General features: G+C 37.7%; 1 protein-coding gene, 1 non-coding gene and 1 pseudogene across 6 annotated transcripts; all 3 read left to right on the top strand.

The window, feature by feature from the left end:
• Nucleotides 1-117: 117 nt before the first annotated feature.
• CWF19L1 (CWF19 like cell cycle control factor 1) lies at nucleotides 118-25575 on the top strand. 5 transcript variants are annotated; one of them, XM_016124228.2, is made up of 14 exons: nucleotides 118-1779; nucleotides 4457-4541; nucleotides 5362-5440; nucleotides 5924-6025; nucleotides 8268-8482; nucleotides 10362-10480; nucleotides 13963-14047; nucleotides 15771-15911; nucleotides 16754-16868; nucleotides 17601-17680; nucleotides 21356-21565; nucleotides 22371-22490; nucleotides 22898-22995; nucleotides 24905-25575. In XM_016124228.2, the coding sequence occupies exons 1-14, from the start codon at nucleotides 1757-1759 to the stop codon at nucleotides 25047-25049; spliced, it is 1617 nt and encodes a 538-aa protein (XP_015979714.2). In that variant the 5' UTR covers nucleotides 118-1756; the 3' UTR covers nucleotides 25050-25575. The 5 variants fall into 5 exon arrangements, with proteins under 5 accessions (XP_015979714.2, XP_015979717.2, XP_015979719.2 ...); XM_016124233.2 differs by having other exon boundaries at nucleotides 119-1779; nucleotides 5378-5440; XM_036223661.1 differs by having other exon boundaries at nucleotides 1779-1797; nucleotides 5378-5440.
• On the top strand, nucleotides 15117-15234 carry LOC118604836 (annotated as a pseudogene).
• Nucleotides 22025-22172, top strand: LOC118604459. The gene has a single exon (XR_004951762.1). It is a non-coding gene; the product is annotated as a small nucleolar RNA SNORA12 (small nucleolar RNA).
• Nucleotides 25576-25933: the final 358 nt, after the last annotated feature.

The raw sequence follows: 25933 nt of genomic DNA, 5'->3' as shown, positions 1-25933 counted from the left end.
GTCCATTGGTCATTCAGGAGTTTGTTGTTTAATTTTCATGTATTCGTGAATTTTCCAGTTTTCCTTCTGTGAGTGAATTCTAGTTTCATTCCAGTATGGTTGGAAAAGATACTTGACATAAATTCTATTTTCTTGAATTTGTGAGTACTTGTTTTATGGCCTAACATGTTATTTATCCTGAAGAATGTTCCATATATGCTTGAGAAGAATGTGTATTCTAAAGCCAGACTTGATATGCATACAAGGCTCCTATTTTTTCCTTTTTGTCAATTTCATTTTTTTTTTGTTTCTCTAACACATTGTGTTCAGCTATCTTGATATACCTTAATTCCTGTGAATGAGTTTTTTTTCCATAAACTTTCCACTTTACAATAAATTAAGATTTGTAAGAAAGTTTTAAAGATAATACAGAAGTCCACAGATGAATTTTCATATCTTACTGTTATTTCCTCTTCCTGAAATTATTATCGATCCATGTTTGACAAACTTCTATTCTTCAAGATTCAGATTTGATATCTGTCTTCCTCACTAGAGTGATATAGTTAGGTTGGGCTAGGTTAAGGCCCAACATTATGCTGGGAACTTCCTAGTAGCTCAGTAACTTCAACTGCCTTGAAAAAAAAATCATAACAGATTCCTTTTTGTCATTTTCCCTGGGCCGTGCTGTATTACCTGTAAAGTAGAAATGCATGCTTTGTGTGCCAGAAAAGCAGGGGCATTGATATTTATGAGGCAGGGAACTTGATATATCCCCCAAAAACATTGGAGAAGTTGTGAGGAAAACCAGAACTTTGTTCTTCTTCCTTAAACTTATTTAAATTTTAGTTAATTTTGAACTGCTTGACTGCCCTTGGGGAGTCTTCCGTGCCCTTCAGATGTCAGGAACGCTCACCTTTGCTTCCATTTCCTTATATACTATTGTCTCTTACCAATTGGCCTGAACTTTCCAGAGTGTCAATATCATGAAAAAACCAAGAAGGTAGGTGAGCTATTGTAGATTAAAAGAGATTGGAGATGGAACCGAATCCAAGTGTGAAACTTGACTGGATCCTGAATGAAAACAAAAGGTATAAAATAAATCTGGGAGTGACAAAGGAACTTTATGGATTTGTGTTAGGTGATATTATTGAATTAATGTTTATTTTCTTAGGTGTGTTAGTGGTGTTATGATTATGTAGGAGGATGCCCTTATTCTTAGGAAATGCATGCAGAAGTATTCCTGAAGTCTACCATTTTCTTTTAAATGATTCATTGAGAATAAAAGTGCTTGCACACCTAGATGGAGAGAGGAGGGAGAGAAAGGAAGAAAATTTGGCAACATATTGACACTTATTGAATTGGGGTAATGGCCATTATTCTAACTTTAATAGGTTAACACTACAAAATGTGTGTGGAGGAAATCTATCTTGCCCACTGGAGTGATACGATTAGGTGAAGCTAGGTTAGGGCTCATTATTGTGCTGGGAGCTTCCTAGCAGTTCAATAATTTCAACTTCTCCAAAATAAAAAATCATAATGAGATTCTTTTTTCTCATTTTCCCCTCCCTCCCTTCCTCCTTTGCTCGCCTCTCAATTCCTCAGTAAAGCAAAACAACCCGAAAGGGTCTTCTGTCCCTCGGCGCTCGCCATAGATAACTGAACCCTCATTGGTTGGAGTTTGCTGACGTCATATTATAGCGCGGCTGCTTTTTCCCGAGGAGCGCTGGATCGGTGTCCCCACTTTGGGTAGTCGTCCCAACCCACGCTATAGGAACCGATGGCTCAGAAACCTCTGCGCCTGTGAGTGACCCTGAATCGGTAGCCGCTGTGTGTGTCTGTGTGCCTGTGTGCGTCTGTGTGTGTGTCTCTGTGTGCGTGCGCGCCCGTGTCTCCCGGCCGGGGTCTCACGAGAAGCGAAGGGAGGATGAAAAGGGGAGAGTGAGAGCGGGGCATGCTGGTGAGCTCTTATCAGGTCTTTGCTTCACTGCGGCTGGCCTCCTTTCACCATTGTTTTCGCTTCCGAAGCGAGACGTTTGGCGACATTCGCTGGGAGAAGCGGAAGCTCCCAGCATAAGGCCTCCGTGTTAGGAAGTGCTGGCCTTTTAACACGTCAATTCCCGTTCGTTTATCCCGCACTCCATTTGTTAACCAAAATTTCTAGGCGTGGAACCCATTGATGCGCCTTGGGCAGGATAGATTGTGCTTTTTCCCTGGCGCACTTTTTTGAGGGAGGTGTGTGTGTGGCGGGGTGTTTACCGGGCCGATGAATAGAGGACTTCATTTATCCATTAATTCAACAAATATTCAGCAAATATTTATTGAACAATTGTTGTGTGCCAGGCACTGTGCTAGGCGTTGCACAGATGACGTTCCTGTCTTAATGTAGGCAGTAGTCCAGAGGAACAGATACTAATCAAAGAATCCATATAAATGTAAGATTATGGTAGTGATAAGTGTCAAGAAAAAAGGTTCACAGTTCTGAGAGGGTGTATAATTGGAGCATTTGCCTCATTGCGAGGACTCAGGGGAGTCAAAATCGAGCCTTGATTAATATTTTTATCTTTAAAAATACCATGTAATATTTAAGAAAGCCTTGTCACGATCAAGTTTTCATTTTGGAAAGCAATTCTGGCTGCAATGTGGAGAACAAATTAGAGCCGAAGTAGAGGACAGCTAGGATTAGTGATGGCAGAAGGAAAAATGCAGGGAATTCATGGTTTATTAAGGAGATGAACAACAGGGCTTGAAGATAGGTTTGATTGTGAGTGAAGAGTCAGCACTCTTGGGGTCTTAGATTTCTATTTCTCTTCAGCGGGAGAGGAAACACTGGAAAAGGGTCCAGGCGAGAAGATGATGAATTTTGAGGTGTCCTATGATGTACAATCTGGACGTGGCTCCCCAAGAAACAATTATAATTACATGTGACAACTGCTATGATGGAGGAAGTGCAGGATCCCTTGGGAACAACAGGAATTGATGACTGATAGGGGGTAAAGGGCCTCCTAAAAGAGGTGGTGCTCAGAGATAAATAAAAATGCTTAATAGATTATTACAGAGCTTGCTCTGAGATGGTGTATGGATTTCTGGAATTTTGAGAGTGACTTTCTGAGCTGGTCAGGAAGACTTTAGAGAAGTGCTAAGCCATGAAGGATGGGAAAAACTTACACTCAAGATGTTAGAAGTAACTACCCCAGGGAATGGCAGGAGCAGAGAGTAATCACATTGGCAGCAGGGAAGGTTTATGTTAGGGAAACTTGGAGAAGGCTGTGGTTCTGCAAACAATTGATTTTCTTAATGTTTTTGAGTTTTAAACTCTTGGGTGTCTGAAGGATAGATTGGAAGAGGAGAAGGCATCAGAGGAAATGTAAGCTTGCTTATTTTGTATCTATTACCAGATTTATTGTATTTCTCTCTTGATTTTGCCCCTGCCATATCACAGACTCTCAGTTGCTCAACCTTGCAGCTATCCTCCATCCTTCACTTCCCATCCGGTTTCTCTCCAGTTTGTGTTTGGGTCTTAAAAATTCTAGATTTCTCATCTGTTCCCCCCCTCCCGCCCCCATCCTCATTTGGCATTACCTTTTTTACTGATATTTTTGCTTACAGTCAGTTGTGTCTTCAGACCACCTTTGACTCTGTTACTAAAATGATCTTTCTAAAACAGATAACAATCATGTCATCTCAGCTTGAAAATGTTCAGTGATATGAACAATAAAATCTAATCAGAAAAGCAATGACAAATCATTAAGGACTGTATTTCAAGATGAGTTAAAAGACATTAAGGAAATAATATGAGAAGTGGAAAAAACATGTAAATCAGAGTTATAAAAACTCAGAAATGAGATGATAGAACAAGTTACTTCACAACTTAGGGCCAGTCTGCCTTAAGAACCTCAGCTCTTGCCACTTCCTACCTCCCTACCCCATAACACTTTACACATAATTCCTTGTTGTAGCCCTTTTCATATAAATGTACAATTATCAGAGTATCTCTCCTTCCCTGATTGTAAAACTGTTTGAGGCTTGAACTGAGTATTTCTTCTCTTTTTTACTCCTAACATATTCTTACAGTATTGCTTGGCATATTGCACTTAGCATATTGTAGGTGGTGGTAGTATGTGTGTAAGATGTTTGAGAAAGGGGATTGATGGAACTTGGTGACTGGAAGAGAGATTTTTGACTCTCGGTGACCAAACTGGTGGTAGACCCATCCATGAAACTTGAGAAGAGAGGAGAAGCTGGTTCAATTTTGGAGGAAATGATATGCTAAATTTTAGATATGGTGAGTTGGAGGTGTTGGTGAAACCTTTAGATGGAGCTGTTCAGTGGTCAGAAATAGTTCACGTGCACTGAATGTCTCAGGTAATCTCAAAGAGACTGGGTCACATCTCTACCTGATCCAGGAAGAGTGTTTACCAAATCTAGCAGGCCTATTCATGTTTCCTGAATTGCCTTAACGTTTATCTCTTGTTTGCAGCTTGGCTTGTGGAGATGTTGAAGGAAAGTTTGATGTATTATTCAATAGAGTTCGAACAATTCAGAAGAAAAGTGGAAACTTTGATGTAAGATGTTTCTCTTTATTGAATTTAATTTTACTGTTGTAGTCAGACATACTAAAATAAAGTTTGGGCTCCTTTATTCATTCCTCAGTTGAACACACATACTCTCTTTTTTTTGTTAGATTGAGTTCCTTCTGTGAGCCTAGGAACTTAGTAGCTGCAGAGTGGTGGAAGAAGGGAGACCTGTTTACCTTCTTATATTTTTCGAATTTCAATCTTGTTACTTTATTACTGTACACGAAACTGAAAAAAAGCCTAGCAGAACATCCCTAAGTGATTCTGACCTCTGGGTTTAGGAAGCAGAAATGTATTTCATGAATGTTTGGTATAGATTAAGTCAGATAACATATGAGCAAATGCTTCACAAATCAAAGAACCATGTATAAATGTTATGTGTGGTCACCAACTAGACTGTAAATTCTATTACAGGTATGGGGACAGTATGTTCATTGGGTTAAAGATTGAGTAAAGGCCAACAGGCAGGAAATGCATTTTACATGCCCTGTATTTCTCAGGGTACCTAATATTTATAGTTTATGTTTCACAGAGTGGTTCTTCAAGGTCAATTTCTCCATCTTTCCCTGGACTCCCTCTTCCCCATCCCCAACTTGAACTTGATAGCCAGTGAGCCAAAATTTAGTAGTTTATAGAATCAGAGTAGCTACTACAATTGCTGCTAAGGAATTCATCTATTGAAATTCTGCAAATTGATTAAGGAAAAAACTTGGTTTGTGATCATTACTTAGGATAATTAGCTGAATAAGGTTACTGTCAATTATGTACTGTTAAAATATCTCATATCTGTTTAAAATACTCATTTTAGCTGCTGTTGTGTGTAGGAAATTTCTTTGGCTCCATTCCAAATGCTGAATGGGAGGAGTATAAAACTGGCATCAAGAAAGGTATGGAATTATTTTTTTTTAACAAATGATTTCTAACAAAGCTTCAAGGCTACACAATTCTTGCTGGGTTGTTTTTTACATGTGTTATTTAAAAATTTCCTTTTGAGCTCTGCATTGATCTGGGTGGGATGCAAATGCATCTAAATGTTCACATTTTGAATTTGGTTGGATGTAGTTCCAGAAAAACCTAAGTACGTAGGAATTGAATAAATACACCGTATTTGTCCTTTTCTTTTTCCATTTTTTGTGTTTTTTCCTAATTATACATTTATTATCCTTTTTAAGATGTCACTTCATCAACCTGGTGACACCATTTAATAGGCCGCTAGGTTGGGTGTAGGATATCATAGTTGGTGAGTATATTTTACATGTAGGATTGCAGACTCTTTACTTTTGCTATGATGATTTTTTCTATGGGGAAGCATTTCTCAAGTTTCAAACCAGATCTGGTAACTATGGTTTCCTATCTATTTCTGTCACTAGCTCCTATTCAGACGTATGTGCTAGGTGCCAACAACCAGGAAACAGTAAAATATTTCCAAGATGCTGATGGGTGTGAATTAGCTGAAAACATTACTTATCTGGGTAAGTTAACATTTTGTGTGTGTGTGTGTGTATTTGTAATCAACATAATAAAGTGTCCTTAGGAATTAGTATCTGGATTTTTGTGACTGGATTCATCTGACATTACTGCTTGAGAGAATGAATTTTGGCAGGGGGATTCATTCCCAAAGTTTGTGTCTATACCCTTAAAACTGACATTTATTCCCTTCATGGTCTTTCCCACCTCCCTCCAGTCTCCTGTGTTCCCACAACCAAATATACACTCTTTCAGTCAAATAGAAGAATAAACTACTTGACTTCAGTGTATTGAGTACTTAAGGTGTAAATGATGTTTAAACTCCATGTGTGTAGTCTCACCATTTAACATTGCTGGATATGTACAGCTTGTTAGATTCCTAACTAGCTGTAGTTCGAGGTTTCACTAAGGATTTTTGGAAACTCAAGCTTTTAGCTCTAATCTTTGGGTTTTTCACTCCGTTTGTCCTTTTTCTGGTTCTAGGTCCACTCTTCAGTTCCTGAATTTCTTCTAGTGGTTCTTTCAGTGTCTGGCTGTTTTAAAAAGCACTGTCAGATTTTGCTTTTGTTTTCTCTTTACCTGTTGTCAAGTCTGAAGCCTTTTGGAACATTCAGCTCATTTTTTCTTTTTTCTTAAAATGGCTCCACTGCTCTTCATATTTCCTCTTTCTTGATCCCTCATTTCTCTAGAAAGCTTATACATTTTCTTTGCTGTGAATGTCCTTACTGTCCCTCCCCACCATAGTCTGCCATAGCCTTTATTCTCTACATCTGACTGTGGCCCTCCTATAAGCAATCTCATCTTATTTCAATTATATGGGTCTCCTTTAGGCATAAAATCGAGGGACAGATTTTTGTTTATTATTTTTAATCACAGTGTGAGATATACATTTTGAAATTCTTTTGTTGTAGTTCCTAACATGGGCCTGACTTAATAGCAGTTCTCATTGTAGTTATTAGATTTGAGTTAAGACCACTACTGGAGATATTTATGGCAGCTATTTTACCATATGAATTTAGTGCCAGGAGTGGAAATAGCAGCTGAGGTGTTTGGGTTATTTCTCTGAAAGATTTTTTGAGATCCAGTAAGAGGAGCAAAAAATGAATTTGATAGTAAACATGTGATACTGAGCTTAAAGTGCTGGCAAAACATCCAACATATATTTAGATATGATCTTTCTAGAGTTTATAAACAAGGTCCATGTTGAAAGTATAGGTTTTGGGGAGTTAGTCCCATAAAGATGAAAAATAAAGCTCAAGAAAATCACAATTGTTAAGAAAAATATAATGAGAAGGGAAGCAGGCAGATGATGGTACTTTATGGTCGGGACATATATCTTCATCTAGAGGGTAGGCAAAGAGAGGCGAAAGTGGATTAGAAGAGTGTTGAGAGAGGTAAAGATGTTAAATTCAGAAACTAAATGAAGAGAGAACAGTTTTAGGAGTAGAGACCGTTGGCGATTAGTGACGTTTAAGAAAATGGTGGGAGAAGGAAACTAGTGTGTTAAGAAACTAATTAAGAGGTAAAGCGCTTAGGACAGACTACTCTTGAGAACTTTGGAACTGAAGAGGAAGAACTTTGTCAGTTATATATGATTCTTAGTATGTATATTAATTAGTATGTTTAATATTCTATTTTCTGAATGGAAAGAGCCAGTTGAGAAGAGACTCAGTAGGTGAAAGGACGGTGAAAACTGGTGGAGCAAGGTCTTGAAGGCACATGTGAAAAATAAATTTAGAAGAGGTAGAGTTTCTAATTTTTCTTAAACAGTTGCACGTTTGAAATGTTTGCCTTCACTTGGAAGCTGCTGCCTGGATGAAGAATACATCTAGGCTGTACCTTCCTCAGAACTGCAGTTATTTTTTCTTCTCATTGCTTCACCCCATGTCCAGGTGTCTGGGTTTCTTTCACTCCATGTAGAGTTTCCTCTAGAAGGCAGAAAGCCTTTCTCTTAATTAGTGCTTCCCAACTTTTTTCATTTGTAATGCAGTTGGGGTAAATGGACTAGCCAGGGACTCCAGCAGCCTCTACATACGGGCCGCTTTTACTGAACAGGAGTACTGTTGTAGCCATCCGGCACTGAGGCCTAGCAACCAGAAGGGGGCTTTAGGAGAGTTTACACTCATTCAGATGTGTAGAAGGCAGGGAAATCTGAGAGTCAGTGGCGTTGGGAGATTGAGATTCATCTCCATAGTGACATGTTATTTGCAGTTTTGACTAAAACTTTTCCATTTTTCTTTGAACCAGGTCGTAAAGGTGTGTTCACCGGAAGCTCGGGACTACAGATTGTGTACCTCAGTGGGACAGAGTCCTTAAGTGAGCCAGTCCCAAGTTACAGTTTTAGTCCCAAAGATGTGTCTTTCCTGAGGACAATGCTATGTTCAACATCCCAGTTTAAAGGTGTCGATATCTTGCTCACATCCCCATGGCCCAAGTATGTGGGGAACTTTGGGAATTCTTCTGTGAGTAGTGCTTGTTTCTAAAAGCAAATTGCATTGGCTTAATTTGGGCTTTTTTTTTTTTTTTTTTTTTTTGCTTTTTATATTGAGTATTTCAACTCTTGTCAGTAGAAATCTTCTGTGAGTTTTTTCAGGATACCTAAAGCTATATCAACTGACCAAAGCAAAAGTTGATTCTATGAAAGCACGATTCAGAGGTGAGATTGCTGAAATCTCAATTATGACTGAATCGTTCTTTAAATTATATTGTCTACTTCAGGTACCCTCTTTTAGGCTTCCTCTTAGTGTGTTTTGAGTATTTACTAATTTTTAATGAAAAGATTTATAGCTAGTGGCAGCTCTGCAGGTCATATTTTCCCCCTTCCATTACAGATTATAGCTTTTTGCCTATCAGTTTTTTTTTTTTTTAATGGAATCATTATGGGATCGAAGATTGAGAGATCTAAAGATGGGAAATGAGATGTTGGAAACTTCGTACTTCTCTAATGTGAAAGCTTTAATGTTGGGATGCATTGGAGCTTACCTAGCATTTGATCTTAATATTTTTATAAGCAGTCTAGAAGTGCATGTACACCAGGTTGGTGAGTGACAGCTATAATGGGTCGGGAAATACTCTATTGGTGGAAATAGGCCTAAGGAAGATCTGGAAAGTAGTAGAAAGCATCAGCTGAGCTTCAGTGAAGGGAAGTATAAAAATGCATTTAGGGGCAAATGTCAATTAATAGATGCAGAGTTATCAGAAGGGGTCCAGAAAGGGTCCTGTAGAGCAGTCTGTCACTTCAGCACAATATGGCTATACCAAAAAGCCAGCAAGATACCAGGCATTGTCAGGAAGGATATTGAAAGTAAAAGGGACAATACTCTTCCCTTTCCACAAAGCCATGGTTATTCTTCACCTAGAATACAAAGGGCAGTGCTGATTGCACTGTGGAGAAGATGCAGCAAAGCTAGGAAAGATCCAGAGGATTACTAAGCTGATGGTGGACGTGAGAAAGACACATGTGATGTTCTGTAAAGGAGGATGAGAAGAATGAGGCCCCTTCATTTTAGGGGCGCTAAAAAAGGATTTTAATTATAGTTTATAAATAACCATACAAGGTATAGGGGAGAAAACAATACAGTTCACCAGTTCCTAAGATGCTACAACTTAGCTCAAGGCCAATTACCTGCCTTTCGGTAGTTCTTTACTTACTGGAAAATCAACTTTGGTGATTTCTTTATTTCCAGCTACTAACTTCTCTTAGAGTTTATACGTAATAGTGTGGATGAGAAGTCACATAATTTGTTGTTAATGGAAACTAGGGATGCTCTGGGAACGAGCCTAACTTTTGACAAACTTTATGTTACAAACTTTACGATAAGGGTATGGTTGTGGCCTTCTACAAACCATGTCTTCCTTGACTGAAATAAAATAAAGGTTTGCATACTTATGTGATGAAGTCCTTTTATATTCCGTACCAAATATTCTGTGGATCCTTGGAGCCCTGAAAGCCAGCTTAAGTTTTATTTTTTTCATTGTCTATCTGCATTGTCGGAACTATAGGTGCACAACAAAACAAATTATAAGAATATGGCATGTGGGCTTCAGAGTTTACTTTCCAAAAATTAATAAACCCTGTTCCAGGTGTTAATGTGGAGGAATTACCTTTTAACCTCTAGCTTCTAACAGTTGTTCTTATTTCTGTATTTAAAATAGCTCAGTTCCTCCTCTGTGTTTCAGAGTTCTCTGATTGCCATAAGTATGGAGTTTACTACGCAAACCCTACTGTCTAAATTTATATCCACATGCAGATATCAAAGACATTGCAAAATGTCTTGTTATTTCTTTGCATTTCTTGTTAACTCGTAGGTCTGTAAGGATGACTGAGTTTCTGTTTACTAGGGAGAAGTGGATACCAAAAAATGTGGCTCTGCATCCATCTCCAGTCTTGCCACAGTCTTGAAACCAAGATACCATTTTGCTGCTTTGGAAAAGACCTATTATGAGAGGCTTCCATATCGGTGAGTAGCATTTTATTATTTTTGGCTTTTTGAATAATTTGCCTTGGATTTTCTGTGTAAACTACTCATGTTCATTTCAGCAATATGATGTCTTGGTTTCTTTTAGTTACTCAGTCACTGAAATGAATGACTCTCAAGTTATTCAGCTTCTATGAGTTTGTTCTCTAATTTGAAATACAAGGGATCGCACTATATAGAGCCCCTGAAAGGTTTGAGGGTCTGAGGTAACAACATCGTTTAATCATCATGGCTTGATATAGCACAGTAACTCCTGTTTTGATCAGGTCAAACAGTACTATTTGTATAGTCTTAATATCAATATAATCACTAGAAGTATTTCAGTTTGGGAATCAAGACCACGTATCAGTTTTTTCCTTCTTTTTTTTTAAAAATTGAGTAGAGGTAGAGTTTTTAAAGGATGTATTGTAGAGAAAATAAAACCAGTGATTTATAACTGATAAGAGTTAAGTAAAGTTAACTCTGAATTATCTTTACTGTAAAGGGCATGGATAATCCCTGAAATAATTTATGAAAACTTTTTTACACAAAAATAACGTGCGTGTTGTTCAAAGTTAAAAAAGTATAGGAGAGCAAAAAGGGGAAAATAACCCACCTTTTTCCATAATACCACAGCCTAAGATACAACCATAGGTGATACAGATATTTCTATTATATCTCTGTATAACATTCCAAAAATCTTCTTGTTCTTTAAAACCATGCACCAAAAACAGAGGTTATGAGAACAAGCCACTCAAAACCTCTTCAACTTTTAAGGATCTTAGTACACATATCTCTGAAGAATATATACCAATGGCCAGTAGACATGTGAAAAGATGCTCACATCATTAGCCATTAGTGTAATCCAAATCAAAACCACCATATGCTATCACTTCGAAGACATAAACAATAACAAATATTGGAGGAATTAGAACCTTCATACATTGCTGGTGGGAATGTAAAATGATGCAGTTGCTTTGCAAAACTGTTATTTCCTTAAAAGGTTAAACATAGAGTTGCCGTATGACCCAGCAATTCCACTCCTGTTCCAATCAAAATGAAAATATAGGTCCACACAAAATTCATACACAAATTATCATAACAGCATTAATCATAATTACTCATAATAGCCAAAATGTGGAAGGAACTCGAGTGCTCAACCTGCCGAATGGATTAAAAAAAAAAAAAAGAGGTATATTCATGCTATGGAATGTCATTCAAGAAGAAAAAGGAATGGAATACTGATACATGCTACAACATGGGCGAACTTTTAAAACATTATTCTAAATGAAAGAATTCAGATACAAAAGATCACATATTAGATGATTCCATTAATATATAGTGTTCAGAATAGGCAAATTTGTATTGTTTTAGGCTACAAAGTAGAGATAGTAGATAAGTGGTTGCCAGGGGCTAGTTAGAGGGAAAGGGGAAGTGACTGCTAATAGGTATAGGGTTTCTCTTTCCAGTGCTGAAAATGTTCTAAAATTAAATTGTTGTGATAGTTGCATAGATCTGTGAATATACTAAAAACTATTGAGTTGTATACTTTAAATGGGTGAATTGTATAGTATTTGAATTAGCTCTTAAAGCTGTTTAAAAAAGAGAAAAAAAACCCTGTGCAACTTTTTAACCAGAATTATAACGAGAACCCATAACTAGCATAATAAAAAATACTAGTATAGTTAACTCTCTACTAACATTTACACCTAGAATTACAGTCAGTCCATGCTTTTACATCCCTGTATTGTGAGACTTAAAGTCTTTCCTTGAGGAGCAATTTATCATCATTAAAAATACCATTCAGGGGTAGCATTCTTCATCAGTCATTTTTATTTTAAATGGGGGAGACATCTTCCCAACTTCTTTATCTGTACTTGCAGTTTCCCTGTGGTATTAGTTTTTTATTGTTACTATAACAAATTACCCCAAACTTTGTAGCTTAAAACAATACAAATTTATTATCATGTAGTTCCATAGGTCAGATGTTTGACACAGGTCTCACTGGGCTAAAATCAAAGTGTTGGCCAGGTTGTGTTTGTTCCTAGAGGCTGTAGGGGAGAAACAGTTTCCTTGTCTTTTTCAGCTTCTAGAGGCCACCTGCCTATGTTCCATGGCTCATGGCCCCCTTGCACCATCTTAAAGCCAGCAACTCTGGTTGAATGAATCCTTCTTACCACTCTCACCTTCTTCTATAGTCACTTTCCTCTCTCTTCTGCTTTCCTCTTTCACTTTTAAGGACCTTGGGTTATGTTGGGTCTGTCCAGGTTGTCCAGGATCATCTCCCTATCTTAAAGTCAGTTGATTAGCAAGCGATTAAATCCATCTGTCACCTTAATTTCCCTTTGCTGTGTAAGCGAACATTGACAGGTTATGGGATTAAAACATGGACATCATTGTGTGTGTGTGTGGTGGGGGGGGGTCATTGTTTTTGCCTATTATACCTGGATAACTTAATAGTGGAAAGTCTTAGCAATTCCTGAGGTTACTGCACGAGTCACTACTTGTGCTGAAGAAAGACACTTCTCAGACTATTCTTTAATGTCTTCGTGTATTACTAAAACTTCCATTTAATTATGAGTCTGTCTGTTCCAGTCATTTTAAAAGTTGGAGACAGTTGCATGTGAAACAGCATGACTTCTACCCTAGACTGATACCAGTCCCATTTACCAGCTACGAATGTACTTTCTCCCTTTAAAAAACAAGTTGTAGCAGACAGACTATATTTTGGTTATTTCCCTTCAATAATGTGACTATAAAATGTGTATTTTGTATTTTTTATATAAAATGGTATGCTAGATTTTTAAGGAAAATTATATTTTTGTAACAGATTTTGAAAATTTATGAGGCATGAGGAAAATAAAGAACTCTAGGGATTGGCATCTGTATTAATGTTCAACTTACTAAAAATAAAAAAATAATATGTAATGCAGTATCTTTTTTCTTTTAATTACAAATAATAGTCGCTCAATGTGGAATACTTATTAGAAAGCTCAAAAAATATTTTGGCATATGCAGTTTCCATTTTTTTTTCTATGAAATACATTCATGTATATTTATGTTTTTTCTAGAAAAAATGAAATTCTATATATTACTATTTGAAGCATTTTTTTTCCACTTAAAACTCATTTCTTTTTGGTTTTCATTATTATAGCTTTTTATTACACCAAAGAAGAGAGAACAGTATAATGAACCTTCCTATACTCATCACCTAGCTTCAGCATTTATCAACATTGTGCCAGTTTTACAACTCTTTTAAAACTAAAAGTTAGAGTTTTTGTGCTTTTCAGATACATGATGTTATTTTTCCCTAACAACAGCCCTGGAAGGTAGGGATGTTTATCTTACTAGACGGACAGTTAACATCTTACTGGTAGTGATGGACTCAGAACTCTTTTCATGGCCTGACGGAGTCTACATATTTTATAATTGTAAATCAAAAGTAAAGTTTGTTGGTAACCCATTATCTCTCAAATATATTATAGAAACCACATCGTTCTGCAGGAAAATGCACAGCATGCCACCAGGTTTATAGCTCTGGCAAATGTTGGAAATCCAGAGAAGAAAAAGGTAAAGATTTGAGTATTTGTGAGTAGGTTAATATTCATTTTCTGCCTGGTAAATGTTTCTCTTGCCCAGTTTAGTATTCAGATCTTCTCTCCAACCGCAGTGTCCCAGCACCTCAGTGACTCGTTTATAAAAATATGGGGATGAAGGGTCAGCTTTCCTTGAGTACTTTGTAGGACATTTTAGAACCAGGTTTGGGAAAACAGGCCCAGTGAAACAAAGGCAGATTTCAAATGAACGGTATTTCTTTCTTCCTGTGTGATTGTCTCTTTGGGTATTAATGAGTTTGGTATGCTGGCTTTGCTTCTTTTAGCATCTTCATTTAGCAGAAATATAAGGTCCTCCCAAAGATTTCCATAAGTCCTCTTGGCTTTGAGAAATCTTAATGATACCTTGAATCTGTCTTTGCACTGGAAAACAGTGCAGGTGAATGAAGGCGAATATACCAGGAAAAGCACATTATTTTTATTAATTCCCTGAGAGCATTTTTGATTCAGTAGGGCCAAAAGCAGGATATTGTGGATTGAGACAGCTCACATCAGAATGATCAGTCAAGGGGGGGAACAGATAAATAATGTGGAGATTATTCCACTATAACATGCAATAAACAGTGTATATAAGAAAAATAAGCAAATACACATTTTTTCTTTTCCATGTCTTAAGCTTTTAAGCCCAATGCATTCATTCTTAGATTTGTAATATTTTTTTTACTGCTTTTTCAAGAATGAATATCACTCATAGTATTATTAGTCTATTGCTCTACTCAGAGTTGTGAAGTTAGCCTCAGCCCTAAGCAACTCATGCTTCATTCAAAGAGTATGCACATTTTTTAATTTGGCAGGCATTCTTAAATTAATCTCAAAATTTTCTTCCAGTTTACACCCCCCACCAGCCATGTATGAGTTTGTTTGCTTTCTGTCTACTTTCTCATTCTTAGTAGATAGATAGTATCAAATTTTTATTACAGTTTTTGCCATTCTAATAGATGAAGATGGTGTATTACTAGTTGCATTTCCATGATCTGTAGTGAGGTTAAGGATTTGTTCATATTACATCTAAAGTTTCCAGTACTGTCTACAGCCATGCCACCCTGAACATGCCCGATCTCATCTGATCTCGGAAGCTAAGAAGGGTCAGGGCTGGCAGGTACTTGAATGGGAGACCACCTAGGAAGACAAGTGCTGTAGGTGGGAAAAAAATAAAGTTCCCAGTACCTGTGCCATTAGTCTGAAATTCTAGATATTCAAATGAATATTCATTTCTTTGCTACTAGTGCCTAAAAAAATTTATCAGCATATACAACAGAAATTATATAGTTTCAGAGGGAAACACTAAGTTGTCCAATTTATTTTTCATTAGAAAAAAGAATGACAGTGCCATGATTCTGTTGATGAAGTATACAAAGAAAGATAAAGGACTCAGAGGCAGAAGCAGTTTATCTTCAAGGATTATGGAGCAAGTGCCTCTAGGCCTTGTAGTGGCTTTTTTTTTGTAAAGGTGGAGACTTTGAATGTTGCTTGTCAGCACGCTCTGTTAGCCCCTGCAGAGGTCACTGAGTTGGCATTTGATTTGCTAGGTATTTCATGAGCCACAGATGGGCCAGTTGTTGCCCTTTTAATTTTACTCAGTTTTGAAGTCTTCTGTGAAATCGTCACTATAAAATAGATGGATTACATTTGGATAAATAGTATTTCCTTTAATGTTATTATATTATTTTTCTTTAAAGTATCTTTATGCATTCAGTATTACTCCCATGAAACTAATGGATGCAGCAGAACTGGTAAAACAACCTCCAGATGTCACTGAAAACCCTTACAGAAAATCTGGGAAGGAAGTATCCATAGGAAAGCAAATTACTTCCCCTGAGGTATGTTCTCATCGAGAGGTGGCATTTTTCTGGGCAGGATTGCCCATTACATGTGTACTTTTGCTGGTTTATAATTTAATTCATAAGACAAGTTTAATCCCTAGAATCTAATTTTTTTTTCTCTTGAGAAATCATGGTGTTGTTTAGAAAGCCTTAGATTTCAAGTAAGCTCCTTTTTTTTTTTTTTTTTTTTTTTAATTGTAGTTTAGGGTTAACAGTGTCATACTTTAAGTCTTTCTCTAAATTTGGTTCATGTTTGGGTTACACATGTTAAGTCTTTTCTTGTCTAAAGATAATTCTCTGTTCTTAACTTTTCAGGAAAGTATCCAACAACTGTTTGGTAGCAATTTGTGATTTTTATAATGAGTGCTAGTTGGTAATGATTCACTCTGAAGAAATTTCTAATAGCAGACTTTTCTGAAATTAATTTTTTACTTACTAAAGCAAAGAATGTCAAGTTTACTTTCTGTCATACATGGTCTGCTTTCTAAAACTTTTTTAATGAGCAACCTTCTTATCTTTTTAATTAAAGACTCCAGTATGGCCCTATTGAGAGAGAAAGGGAAAGGAATTCAGATGGGTTCATGTTGTTGCTTTAGGCAAGAATTACTCTATACCTTGCATTTTAATTTTCTTTTCCAAAGAGATGAATTTGGTGATATCTTGGATAAGTGTTGAGAAGTATGACTAAGAGTCCAGTCATATTCTCTAGAATAGGCAGAAAGGGCTGGGAGGAAAGATAGACATGACATGGCAGGAATATTCCTTTGTATGTGAATAGTTGGCTACTTGTCTAAAGGTTAGTGTAATATCATTTACTCTTCTACTTTTGGCCATTCCAGGAAGAGTCAGCCTGTCAATTTTTCTTTGATATAAATGAAAAGCATGGAAGGAAGCGTTCATCTACAGGCCGAGATAGCAAGTTCTCTTCTCACCCAAAGCAGCCTCGCAAACCTCGTAAGTACCTTGGTTCCAGAGATCTCCTTTGTGAGCAGTAACTGTTATTTTAGGCAAGCAGCATTGTAAGAGAGCCTCTTCTGTCAGAAGAAAATTGTACAATGAGTCATTAGGACCAATAATAAAAATGAAATAATACAAAGATGGCCTGACTTTGAGGCTGAGACTTTTCCTGTAAGAACTATGAAAACAGTCCCTTTCATTCATGTCTGTAAAACATGTGAGGTAAAGAGCCTACAGAACCAATAAAAATTCATAAAATAGAATAATCAAACTGGTAGAAAAGACTTTAAGGCTATTTCATTGAGGTCCTTTTTATCCACCTTCTCATTTCAAAGATGAAGAAGCTCACCTTGGGAAGATAAACTTACTGCCCAGGATCATGTGGCTGGCTAGCTGGATAGCTGGGACTGGAATTGGGGCTCCTGACACCCAGTTCAGTTTTCTTTCATTGCACCCTATTGCCAGTTACATGTACTTTTGTCAGTATGTGGTTATTACTTGTGGATCTCCTACCTGTGGAATGATTACAAATTCAGAATTTTTCTAATAGAAGTTAGTTTCATTGATAATGGTGATGTGTGTGTATATGTGGTCATAGTGGGAAGAGAACAGGCCCAGTTCATTGGGGCAGTGTGTATACCAGTCTTGCAGGATATAAAGATCAGACAATGGTTATTATTTGCTGGAGTTCCTATACCATAGTAATGTTTGGCTTTCTTCCACATGAAGCTCAGCCTCCAGGACCCTGCTGGTTTTGCCTTGCCAGCCCTGAAGTGGAGAAGCATTTGGTGGTCAACATTGGCACACATGTGAGTTATTTCTATGGATCTTTTACAGAGGAGATACCTGTTTGTTTTCTTTTCACTTTATTGAATCATAATTTACATATAAAATTTACCCACTTAAGTGTACAATTCAGCAGTTTTTAATAACCCTTATCTAGTTGTGCAACTGTCACATAATACAGTTTTAGAACATGTCCATTGCTCCAATAAGATTCCTCATGCCCATTTACAGTGACTCTCCAATTCCACCCTCAGCCCCAGGCAACCACTAATCTACCTTCTGTCTCCATGGGTTTGCCTTTTCTGGACATTTCATATAAATGGAATCATAGAATATATGGTCTTTGTGTCTGGGCTCTTTTACTTAGCATAATATTTTTAGGGCTCATCCATGTTGTAGCATCTATCAGTATTCCATTCCTTTTATTGTCATATAGTATCCCATTGTACGCATATACTACATTTTGTCTATATATTCAATAAATGGACATTTGGGTTGTTTCCACTTAATAGTTTTTAGGAATAATGTTGCTTTGAATGTTTGCATGTATGCCTTTGTGTGGACATATGTATTCATTTCTTTTGGATAGATACCTAGGAATGGAATTGCTGGCAAATTTATGTTTAACTCTTTAAGAAACTGCCAAAGTATTTTCCAAAATGGCTGTACCATCTTATATTCCTAACAGTAATGTATGAGAGCTCTTGTTTTTCCACATCCTTGCTAACATTTTTTTATTGTCTCTTTTTGATTATAGCAGTTCTCCTGTGGTTTTGTAGTATCAGTTTCACAAAATTGCTTCTTCCCTTCCTCCCCCTCTGACAAATAGGTATGGAACTTCTAGGGTGATGCTTTCATATACTTCTTGAACTCTATTTTTACTCCATACTAGTAAAAAGTGATAAATTCTCAGTCTTGCTTAGTAGTAGAGGCTAAAGCTTCCCGATGACAGGAATCCCCACAGCCACATCGGGTATCTGGGAACCCAAGTAATAAAATAATAAGGTTGCTTGGTGAGCACTGAATCAAACTATGAGAACTGGATGATCTTGAGGATGATTTTACTCAGACTGTGGACCCTCTGATGAAGTATGTGTGTCTCACAATAAGGTCATCCTATTTCAGATTTTCTCAGGTTCTTTTCCTTAGGCAGAGTTCGATTAGGTGTTGAGTAATACCTTTGATCCTCATTTCACTGGGATCCATATAGACCATTATCCTTTTCATTTACCGTGAATGAAAAAAGCTTAATTTTCAGGGTTACATTTGTATCCTTAATACTTATGACTAGAATTGACAGTTTGCCAGAGCTCCTGAGGAAGATAATTTACAATCCATTTCTTAGTATGTGGCACTTCTGACAGATACTTTCATCTCTTTTTCATTGGCTTAGTCTAACTTTTGTTTCTGAGCACCTTATCCTGACAATCTGAGGGCTCTTTATCATGGCCTCCTATAGAATGACTGATTAGAGTCTCTCTTTCATCTTGCACTTTAAGTGAATCCCTCTCCTGCCTTTGTTGTTTGAGACTGAGTGGTCCCAGTCTTTTAAATTTAATTTTTATGTTTTTATTATTAGCACATTTCCTAGCTTTAGGGGGAGGACTAAATGGGGTGCAGACCTGTGGTACAATTGGGCCATGGAGTCTGTGGATGAACTCTTCAGTATGAAGAAGAGCAAACTTGAAAAGTTCTTGCTGTTGAGAATTCCTTTTTTGGATTATCTCTTCTAGATCTTTTTTCCCTCTTTCGATTAGTTTATGCCAGTCTTCTCTCACACCTTGTATGGTAAGGCAGCCTTTGAACTGCTTTCTGTTTGAGAAGCTTCAGTAGGTTCAAAATGCCATGTAGAGGAAAAGAGATTAGGAATTGGTGATTTAGCTCAGTGCTGCTCTAGGCCTCAGGGAGAAATGACCTTTTTCTTCCATTCACTTTTTTGTTGCCCAGGGCTTGACCCTAGGGGATAATCAAGGAAACACATTTTTTTCTCATCTTGTCCTAAAGCTAGTGGGGCAAAAGCATCTCAGGTCGTGATTGTGGCCCAGCACCCCAAATAGGAGGCTACATGAGGATTTTAGCCTAGAGCCTACCTAGTAATCAAGTCTACACTTAATATACACTGTCCTTTGTCCCATGGAACCCTTTTGGGAACGTCCAGTGACATTTGGGTATCTGGCAAAGGAATTAGAGTCTCCTGTGTGTCTCCATTCCTCTTAATCTTGTATTACTTTTCCCCCTGGCTTTCTCTGTCTTTGCCATGCCTTCCTCAAGGGATTTACATAGAACTATGCTGATGGCCCATGGCCACATATTGGTAAAACAACAGGAAGCCCACTAAGTGTGTAAAATTACTGCTGCAAAGTCCATGCATTTTACTCTGAGAGAAGCATTTATCCAGGTACGTTTTCTACATTCAAGACACAAGTAGAGATAATTTAAGTATAGAACAGATTAGAAGGTGAGAATTTGAAAGGGAGGGAGGATGTTAGGCAAGTATGAAATTATTCATAAGAGCTGGAAGGTACTGATTAGGGGTTGCCCTTTAGACTAGAAAGTTTCAATAGCCTCACTGCACATCACAATATAAAAGCTGCTGTTAGTGATGGTGACCCTCTGATGTAAAAAGGCTAGAAGACTCAGGCTTCTAGAGTAAACATTAAAACATTGTAAACATTAAGAAAATGTTTCAGTGCTTATGACGTTTTTATGAACTTGAGTCATCTGGAAAATTAACTTTTTAGATGTGCTCAGCCCTCTGTGCCAATTGAATCAAGGATGATCATACTTTAGTTTATTTCTGAAACCTCTTTTGTCATTCTCTTGGACTACGTCAATAAATAAAAAATAAATAACTCCTTCCTTCAGCCTTAACTTTGAACCCACCACACTAAAAGTATACTTTGGATTGTTTTTTCTAAAGCTCTGGTACCTTCATTTGCCAGCATTGATGTTCACCGGTCTTTCTCTGCTCAGTGTTTTCCCTTCAAAGAGTGTTAATATATAGCAGTCTCACATGTTTTCGATTTGATAGAAATATTTTTAGTTGCTATCTAGCTGCTGACAATCCACCGTTGGAACCACAGTTTTCTACCTCTTTGGACGTGCCTGACTTTGAGGTTTCTTCTTCCTTTCATTCTACTAGGTTATATGTTTGCTTTCATTTTGTAGAGGTTAGTCAGCAGCTTAAGGCTATAGGGACATTGGATACTAGTCATGTCACCTTAGTCCTATTTGTGAGCCCGGGGGCTGTATTTTGAGTGGAGTTGGATGTTCCTGTAGGAAGAGTAGTCACTTGGAAATCAGCAGTGTTATCTTTCTGTGGCTGAAGGTGGTAGTAACTGAAAAATTGGTTTCAAGTTCAGAGACTAGGAGGGACAACCAACTGTGTGTTGATCTGCTCCTCTTCAGCTCTGATGTGTTTGAAGCCAAAAGCCTGTTTATATGCTGCTCATATGCTCCCAGTTCTTTTGATACTTGCAGATTATTTGTTGGATTTAATTTCATTCCTTAGCAGGTACTTGAGAATATTGTTGTTATAACCTCTAAAATCAGAATTTTTTAAGTTGTAGAATTTCTACTAATAGCCTCTTTGAGCACTTTTTTTTCACACCCCTAGGATTATTCTTTGTATAGGCTTTTCTCCCTGAAGAATCATACATGCAATATTGATGTCTCACTTCTATGTGCTTCCTCTTCAGTGCTATCTTGCCCTGGCCAAAGGAGGCCTATCTGATGACCATGTCCTTATCCTGCCCATTGGACACTACCAGTCAGTGGTAGAGCTTTCAGCAGAGGTGGTGGAAGAGGTGGAAAAGTATAAAGCTACACTGAGGCGATTCTTTAAGAGTCGAGGAAAACGGTGTGTTCTATTTGAGAGAAATTACAAGAGCCATCACCTCCAGCTACAGGTAGGAGCTTTGCCCAAGAACTTGGAAGGGCCCTATCGGGACCTGGCGTTGATAAATATTTAAACTACATTAATTTGAATAATTAATTTGACTGATATTGAAATATTTGGTTTCAATAGAAAACTAAATTTTTAAATATTAAAAATATTTAAAATGAATTTTCACAATAATATTTAAATAATGTTCATTTAAAATGTTAAAGAGATCTTTGGTGATTTCAGGGGAAGTGCCTGGTCAGTATAAGTGAACTGCACAGACAGTAAGTCCCTTGTTTAGAAAAGGAATGAGTGGTTGAGGAAGGTTCCAGGAAAGATTTGGGCCTTGATAAGTAGAGTTTGGAAGAGATTGGGTATTACGTGTGAAGCGCAACACGAGTGACCGCTCAAAGGTAAGAAATAGTCACAGAGCCTGCATGGGACTAGCAGCTCAGATATTTGGAGACTGTTACGGATACTTTGTAATTGTGGTGGTTTTCTTTCTGGCTCATTTGTTAAGTTTTCAAATGGGCCTAACTCTGCCACATATATTATATGGGAGCTGGCAAAGGTTTGATGACAAAAAGATTACTCTCTAGCCTTTCCCATATCAAAGATAGGCTCCCACATATGGCAGGCTACCTCATAAGTTTAAGTCCTTACAGACAGGCTGACACCAACCTGTCTGGCCTGAGGAGAATCTCTACTGAGGGGTGTTTCTCTACCCCTGTGATGGACTTGCTACTTCTTAGGAACTATAGAAGGCATGACTTCTCTGGGACCTGCACAAAGAATTTCTTCTACCTTCTCCCCTTACTCCCAAACCCCAGGTCATTCCTGTGCCACTCAGTCGCTGTGCTACTGATGACATTAAAGATGCCTTCATTACCCAGGCACAGGAGCAACAGATAGAGCTCCTGGAAATCCCAGAGCACTCTGACATCAAGCAGGTAAAACAGGAGGGGACGTGTTAAACCTGAGGTACTAGTAAGGCATTCCAAAAATGTTAAGTAGGCAGGTGACAGTTTGCAACTATAACATGAAGTATTGATTAGATTGTAGACAAAAGTGGTATTATAGCAATGCCTCAATGCTTTCCTGGGATGAGTAAGAAATTAGAAATTTCCTAAGGCAGGAACTTCGAAAGATGTTGTCACTGAGAGGATCTTTGTAATATCCGCCAGTCTGGCTTTTTAGCTCTATTTCCAGTAAGGGTTTGGGATCTATAGCTGCTCACATCCTTTTTCTTGTGCTTCTAGACTGAATTCTTTGCCAAATTAAAACTTGTAAAAGATAAACTAGGATTTTAGATTTTCAAACAGTATTGTATATCCTTATGTAGCTCTGTTTACTTTAGATTGCACAGCCAGGAGCAGCCTATTTTTATGTTGAACTTGACACAGGAGAGAAACTTTTCCACAGAATTAAAAAGAATTTTCCTTTGCAGTTTGGAAGGTTTGTATATTTTTCTTATTTTAAATGTGTTTTCACTAGGCCTGCTTCGTACAAGGGAGTGGGCTGTATAGACAGTTAAATAAAAAGCCGAATAAGAAACAGTCCTTGGCTCTAAAGTGTTTAGGTAGCTTATCCATGGTCATAGTGGTAGGTTCAAACCTATGCCTTTTGGACCCCAAAATGTGTGGTCTTAATATCATTATTCTATAGTGTCCTAAAGGTTTGGATGAGACATTATTTTTGCTCATATTAGGGAGAACATGACTATAAACCACATAGGGAGTGGTATAAATTAGGCAAAGACTGAAGACAGGAATTTGCTGACAAGAAGTGATATTGTATGGAAGAGAGTCAAAATGTACAGAGCAGTTTATCTGATGCTGGTGTCTCTGATGTGTAGCTGTTTTTTTCCCTGTTTAGAACTGAGTTTTGAGTCAACTTTGAGTCCTTTCCTAGACTAATTTGGAAAGCCTCCAAGAAATTGCCACCATTGGATAAGTCCAGTAAATGTAGCTGTTTACATTTTCAGAAAGATAATTGACAAATGAGAGCAAGTATGTTCAGAGCTTCAAACATTTGACATTATCCTTTTGTTGTTGCCTCAGCAACAGGTGCAGATGTGAGCATTGACGACTTAGGCACATGACAGCAGATACACACAGGCACATAGCCTACATAAGTGATTCCTTGATTTTATGCTCATGATAGTTGTATTTTCAACACTTAGTATTTTTCAAAATATTAATTTACAGTTATATAGCATTTTATAGTTAAAAAATACTTGAAAAGACTTTTTTTTCCTTCTGCATAAGAAATGTAGTTCTATTCATTTTACAGATGAAGTAGGCTCAAGGTTTGCCTAGGCAGCTAGAACTTGGCTCAGGGCCTTCGACTTTTAGGAGACTCATGATTTGTTTTCAACTGTTCCATTTATTGTAGCTTCAAAGTGGAAAATGAACCATATAGATGAGCAAATAGTTATTTCTAATATATCAAAAAAAGTAAAAATAAATAAAAATATAGAGCACTGGCAATTAGAAGGTAGCTTGTGTGTGTGTGTCTGTATGTAGTTACTTTTTAGTCATAAGAACCAAGATAAATGTTGTTGATATTGAGCCTGTTCTATTGTGCCTGTGTAGGCCTGAATCTCCTGAAACGGGGGTCCCCAAACTGGGCCACACAGCAGGAGGCGAGCGGCAGGCGAGCAAGTGAAGCTTCATCTGTATTTGCAGCCCCTCTCCACTGCTAGTATCACTGCCTTAGCTCCACCTGAGATCACGAGGCATTAGATTCTCATAGGACTGCTGCCTTAAAAGGAAAGGCAGAAAGAGTAGGGTATGATGCTAGGTGCCTGACTTTGTACCATGCCCTTAGCAAACTCTTGATCTAATTTGGATGACAAAACTAGAGTTTAAAGCAAGATATAATCACAGCTAGTTTGTTTTTTTGATTGTGTTATCTCCATACCACACAAAACCCTTATTTTGGATTTCATAAGTTAAGAAAATCAGGACTTAAGGATGAAATCGAGTCATATCAAGTGACAGAGCTAGGAATGGAATTATCTTTGATATTTCTGACACCAAGGCCTGCCCTCTTTTTCCTGCACCATGTTGCTTCTCTAAGTAAGTGCCAATAAATGTGGTTCCAAGTTGTTCAGAGAAGTAAATGGGATTTGAGGGGTTAGGAAAGAGGTAGGATGTGAGCTAGTCACTTAAAATGGGTACGATTTTGATTATAATAGTGCCATTCTTGGCAGATATGACACTCATGGCAAGAGAAATGGTATAAAGTAAAGTTAGAGGATGTGTATGCCTTCTTTGGGTGATGCTGAGGAGAGCCCTGGCTAGGGAGTAATAGGAGGGTTCAGATTGATACTGTTTATTTTGACTTTGTGGTCTTTCTACAGGGAGGTCCTGGCCAGTGAAGCCATCCTTAATATTCCTGACAAGTCTGACTGGAGGCAATGTCAGATTAGCAAGGAAGAGGAGGAGACCCTGGCTCGCCGTTTCCGGAAAGACTTTGAGCCCTTTGACTTCACTCTGGATGACTAAGCAAAGGGAAAGGCACTTTATACACTTCACAGGAAGTAGTAGCAGCCTGTTTTTAAAGAAAATACAGTCTCCCATGGGGACTGTTTCCCTGCCTCTTTTTTTGTGCATTCCCATGGAACCTGTCTGCAGCAAGAGGCCTAAAATGGAATCTTTTTGGAAAAAGTCACATTCTGGGATGAAAACCCTGTATTATAAAAGCATGTCTGTCACCCAGCTCTAAGCACATCTTTTGTTTATCAACATTTGCAAAAACATTTAAACTATCAAATTAAATCCAAATACTTTCCCATGAACATTTAGGAAGTGCCTTATGTTCATGTTACCTGTAACCACTGAAATGAAGGAGTATTTGTGTGTAACAGGAGGAGCGAGGGCTGTAGGTCCAACTTTTAACCCAGGATCTCACAGGTGGCTTCTCCCTGAGCAACCCAGGATGGGGAAGGGACCCAAGACCTTTGCAATTTTTCTTATAGCCTTTATCTTATTGATATAAAAGAGTTCATTCAGTCCTTCAGCAAATACTTAACTCCTGTGTGCCAGGCATTTTCTATAGCCATGTTTTTTTCCCAACATGATCTCTGTTGTCCCAGAGTTTACAGTCTAATTTGGAAGAGAAGGGGCAGGTTTAAGAAAAGATGAGTTCTGCTTTAGATATGTTGAGTTTTAGTGTGCTTGGATATTATAAACTCATGAAGATCTGAATTTGTGATAAGGCTTTGGGATCATCAGAGTATAGGTGAAATTATGAGGATGGATGAAAATAAGAAAGTGGTAGTACAGACCTAAGATGAAGATGACTACCTTGAAAATAGAGTGATCCAACAAGTATATGTAAAAGGAGCAGAGAGAGACATCACAGGAGAACACTATATCTTGGAAGCCAA

Source organism: Rousettus aegyptiacus, unplaced genomic scaffold (assembly GCF_014176215.1).
Source record: "Rousettus aegyptiacus isolate mRouAeg1 unplaced genomic scaffold, mRouAeg1.p scaffold_m13_p_6, whole genome shotgun sequence".
Lineage (NCBI taxonomy): Eukaryota > Metazoa > Chordata > Mammalia > Chiroptera > Pteropodidae > Rousettus > Rousettus aegyptiacus.
This window is presented reverse-complemented; position numbering and strand designations above follow the sequence as displayed.

What these genes read in the sequence shown, in the direction of transcription:
- CWF19L1 (XM_016124228.2), top strand. Translation starts at nt 1,757, where the DNA reads ATGGCTCAGAAACCTCTGCGCCT. An exon ending in GAAATCCAGAGAAGAAAAAG is followed by an intron (nt 14,048 to 15,770) that starts GTAAAGATTTGA and finishes TTTTCTTTAAAG; the next exon opens with TATCTTTATGCATTCAGTAT. An exon ending in GCCATCACCTCCAGCTACAG is followed by an intron (nt 21,566 to 22,370) that starts GTAGGAGCTTTG and finishes CCCAAACCCCAG; the next exon opens with GTCATTCCTGTGCCACTCAG.